The following is a 4,547-nucleotide window of genomic DNA, read 5'->3' as shown; positions in this document are numbered from 1 at the left end:
CCATGATTGCACGACTTCATGCATAAACAAATTGAACGATGGTGCTATTAGCGCATTGAAATAGGCCACGCGATAGCAGTATCGACTGTTCGTGCCAAAATCGTAACAGATTTCTTTCCGTGTGATAATAATATAATAATAAAGTAATATATTCAATAAAGAACTGCTAATATTCGTAGCAATAAAAAAACTATAAGTATTCTAATCTCTAAAACATTTGACTGAAGAGCATGAAAATTGTGGAATTGTGGAACTGTGACCGATTAGATTGAAACTTTGAAATATAAATTTACAAAACGGAACGAGCAGAGGAGTCGAGTGACAAAATTGTATTCGAATTTATCAGAGAACGCAGGAGCTTGATCAGATATTGTCTGCGAAGTGGGAAAGTTCCATAAAAGATAACGTGCCTTGCTCCCGGAGGTCAGTTGACGATTGAGAAGCGGTTACGTATCCTGTCAGCTACGGAGAATATTCGTGAAACTCTTCATTAAAATTTAATTATTTCTAAAAACCGTAAAAATCGGAAAATCGGTATGCTGCACCTGTAAGTAACTCATTAATTCATTAACATAACGTGTACACGTCTTCACAGGATTAAATTCGACGATTACGGATAACTCCGGAGTTGATGTCACAACCAGTTATAACTGGTTGTGACATCAACTATTTCTCATTCCTATAGGAATGAGAAATAGTTGCACGATGGTTGATAATTTTTAAAATTAATTTTTAATATTACAATAAAAAAGTAGATCATATATCGCTATATTTTCCTATGTTAATTTTATATTAATTATATATAATAAATTTTTTTCTCTATCTACAATGCAGAATAAAAGACGACGCACCAACTTATGGAAATTGATTTTCTGTCGAATATGCCAAATTTTGGATATGTTGTAGTTCTCATCATTCTGAACCAAATCTTCATCTGACCAACTTACTCTTATGGCTAGTTTTTACGCTACAAATTCTGGAAGGTTCAGATTCAAGCCATTTTTTAAAAATTGGGTTTCCGTGTATATATTATTGATATTATATTATTACTGACAGATGTGTGTATATATATATATATATAATGGATAATATACACGTGCGCGCGCGCGCGCGCGTGTATGTGTGTTCACGTATATACAAGGTGTAATTTAAAAAAACAGTTTCAAAATATTTCTTAAACAGTGCATTTTAGAGAAGAATGTTTCAAATAAAAGTGGAATGATTTCGAAAGAGGTATTTTGGAAAGAGTTGTTTTTTTTTTAAGTGGAGATCCCCAAAAAATATGAAGGTCACCTTTATCTTTTAAATGAGATTATATGATCTCTTTATACACAATATGATTTTTCTAATTTTATATATAAAGGTATGAATCTTCTAATTCTCACATATAAAAGTATTAAAGTATAGAGATATCGAAAAATCATTAGTTTTAATTTCGAGTTACTTATATTTTATGCTGATACATTTGGACATGAAATATTAAATGTCTCGTAAACTATTAACTTTTTGATAATTATACCTTAATACTAACTTTTATACATAAAATATTGAGATAAATCAATTGTAAGGAATACACCTATTCATCCACGTCGTTCAGTTTGATTTGTCCTAAGAAAAGGTATTTTAATAGAATATATGTATTCTTTCAAGGTTCACGAAACGTTGGCATTAGCAGTGGATAAAAACACGGTGTTAACCCGCAAACCTTCTGGTATCTTTGAAGAATAGATGTATTCTTTACACCAATTTGATTCATCTCAATTAATATTCTGTGCCAAAAAGTGTTAAGGTACAATTATCAAAAACTTAATAGCTTACGAGATATGTAATATTTCATGATGTATCAGAATAAAGTATAAGACAAACTCAAAAGCTATTGACTTTTAGATATCTACCTTGATATTTTTATATCTCGAATAATTAGAGGAATTATATTGTGCAAAAAATCATATAATTTCATTTAAAAAAGTGAAGGTGACCTTTATATCTTTTTGACATTTCCACTTGGAAAAAAACAACGTGACCAAAGTACATCGCCCTCGAAACCGTTCCACTTTCATTTAAAACATTTTTCTCTAAAATGCACTGTTTAAGAGATATTTTAAAATGGTCATTTAAAATGGGATACCCGATATATATATACACGGTGGGCCATTTTAATCTCCCCACCTGAATTTCTCGGAATCTAAGCCAGATAGAGAAAAATGGTCCAGACAAAAGTAGAAGGGGACAGAGGGGGTCACCTAATGGTACCAAGGACCTTGACCTTAAACTCGATTTTCAAGGTTATTTCAAGGTCAAAGTGATTTTTTTTAATAGGAACACCTATTTTTGACCCCGGATTTGAAAAGAGCGGAAAATTTTACGTTCAAAATGATATATTTATCAAGGTCATGGCAAGGTCGAACGAAGGTCAAATTTGCGAATTTAAACTCCCCGCTTACATTTTCCGGAACCTAAGCCAAATACGTAAAATTGGTTCAGATAAATGTTAAAGAGGGCCGAGGGGGTCACCTATCTGTACTCTGATCTTGACCTTGAACTCGATTTTTAAGATTATTTCAAGGTCATAGTGATTTTTCGAAATGGGAATCACTACTTTCGAGGGTTTCTTTAACTGTATTAACTTTACTTTTAGTGCTACCCAGAAACAATGACGTGGACGTAGTAAATACTGTTTCCTTTGGGGTGCTGGATTAAAGTGAGTCCCCTCGCCTCTCATTATTCCGGGTGCTGGATTAAAGTGAGTCCCTTCGCCTCTCACTATTCGGGGTGCTGGATTAAAGAGAGTCCCCTCGCCTCTCACTATTTTAAAAATTATTAATTTAACTTCGAAGCAAATGTTCGAAGTTGCCTCCATTTGCTTGAAGGCATAAAATCAAACGCCTTTGGAAATGGCGTACGGTGTTAAGCAATGTTTGTCTTGGAATAACTGAAACTGTATTATTAATTCACTTTTTTTGTTAAAAATATTTTGTTCGTCACCTTTACGAAATTTAGATTACGAAATGATAATCAAAATCTTAAAGACTTATAAAAAAGAGAAAAATGGAAAAATAACTTAAATTGTATTATTAATTTACTTTTTTTGATTTTCCAAAATCTAAATCCATAAAAAAATCAAATTGATCTAAAAATTGAATTAAATATTTATGAGACTGTTTTAGAGCTGTTCTTCACCTTAACAAAATGTAGATAATGCAATGTTAATCGAAATCTTACAAACTTATAAAAAAAGAGAAGAATCGAAGAATTATTGAATCGTACTTTATAACTATAAAAAATCAAATTGATGTAACAACTAAACAAAGTATGTATTTATGAGACAGATATTCAAAATATTCATGAGATATGTACGTACTAAGGATTTATAATATTCATTGTTTTTTTTCGCAATCATTATGGAGTCGCCGTCTTTACTTGGATATGGGTTATGGGTTGGGTTATGGTTATTGATCCGATTATCGTTGTGGGCTCGTTTTGGATTATGAGTTGTGTTGGGTTATGGTTTAAGTTATTGGTTAGTACCAGGGAATGGAAGTAACTCGTTACTTGTAACGAAGTTACAGTTACAAGTTACTTTTTTGGTAACTTTACTAGTAACTGCGTTACTTTTTTTCTTTGGTAACTGTAACGGTAACGAATTTTACAGTTACGTTTATCGTTACTTTGCACATGATTGGACACGATACGACACAAGCCACTTACACTGTAAAAAAATTTCGTAAATTTACACATATAATAAATATAAAATAGATTACATGATTAGTTCTGTAAATATAAAAAATCATGCAATTTTACAGAAATTACAGTAATTCCACAAAAATTATGTAAATTTGTTTTTATTGTGTAAATATATCTTATTTTATATTGGAAATTATAGCAGGATATTTTGAATATTTTCTGTAATTATCCAAATTTTAGTAATATTACGTAACATAAAAGAAATTTTTCGCGTATTGTTGTTAACTGTAATAATATATAGTGCGAAATATATTGTCATATTATCGTTCTTGTAGCTACACATATACACATTGTAATTGTACTTCCACAATCTGCTTAGTTTCAAACCAAGAAATTATTTTTATTTGCATATTGCAAATTTACAAATGTGTGGACGTTTACAACTATTATAGTTGATCTCAAAATTATCCAGCATAATGGTTATAATTTTACACAATTTTTTACAATGCGCTTGAGATTAGAGAAGCCTCTAGGCTCGTCCGCTATGATTGTTGGTCGTCGATTTAAAAAAAAGTAACGGAAAAGTAACGAAAAGTTACTTTCTCAAGTAACGGTAACTGTAACGAGTTACTTTTAAAAATCGGTAACTAGTAACGGTAACTTGTTACTTTTAAAAAGTAACTTTCCATTCCCTGGTTAGTACGATACTTACGCATGCGCAGTAATAAAGTATGATACTTATGCATGCGCAGTAGTGAAATACGATACTTAGGTTGTAGCCGGACTCGAAGCTTATTAGCGTCATTCGGTCCCGCTTCTCTTGATATGTCCCGGTCGCCACTCCTTTTTACCCTCCAAAGGAG

The 4,547-nt window shown here is 31.7% G+C and overlaps 1 protein-coding gene across 3 annotated transcripts in view; it reads left to right on the top strand.

The window, feature by feature from the left end:
* Positions 1–378: 378 nt before the first annotated feature.
* Positions 379–4,547, top strand: part of LOC108769734 (angiotensin-converting enzyme-like) — a 28,892-nt gene continuing 24,723 nt past the window's right edge. For all 3 annotated transcript variants that reach the window (XM_018520877.1, XM_018520878.1, XM_018520879.1), the window contains exon 1: positions 379–547. In XM_018520877.1, the coding sequence (XP_018376379.1) occupies positions 537–547 (11 nt within the window). In that variant the 5' untranslated portion in view covers positions 379–536. The remainder of the gene's footprint in view (positions 548–4,547) is intronic.

This window comes from Trachymyrmex cornetzi, unplaced genomic scaffold (assembly GCF_001594075.2).
Source record: "Trachymyrmex cornetzi isolate Tcor2-1 unplaced genomic scaffold, Tcor1.1 scaffold94, whole genome shotgun sequence".
Taxonomy (NCBI): Eukaryota; Metazoa; Arthropoda; class Insecta; order Hymenoptera; family Formicidae; genus Trachymyrmex; species Trachymyrmex cornetzi.
The sequence above is the reverse complement of the archived record's forward strand: the minus strand, read 5'-3'. Positions and strand labels throughout refer to the sequence as shown.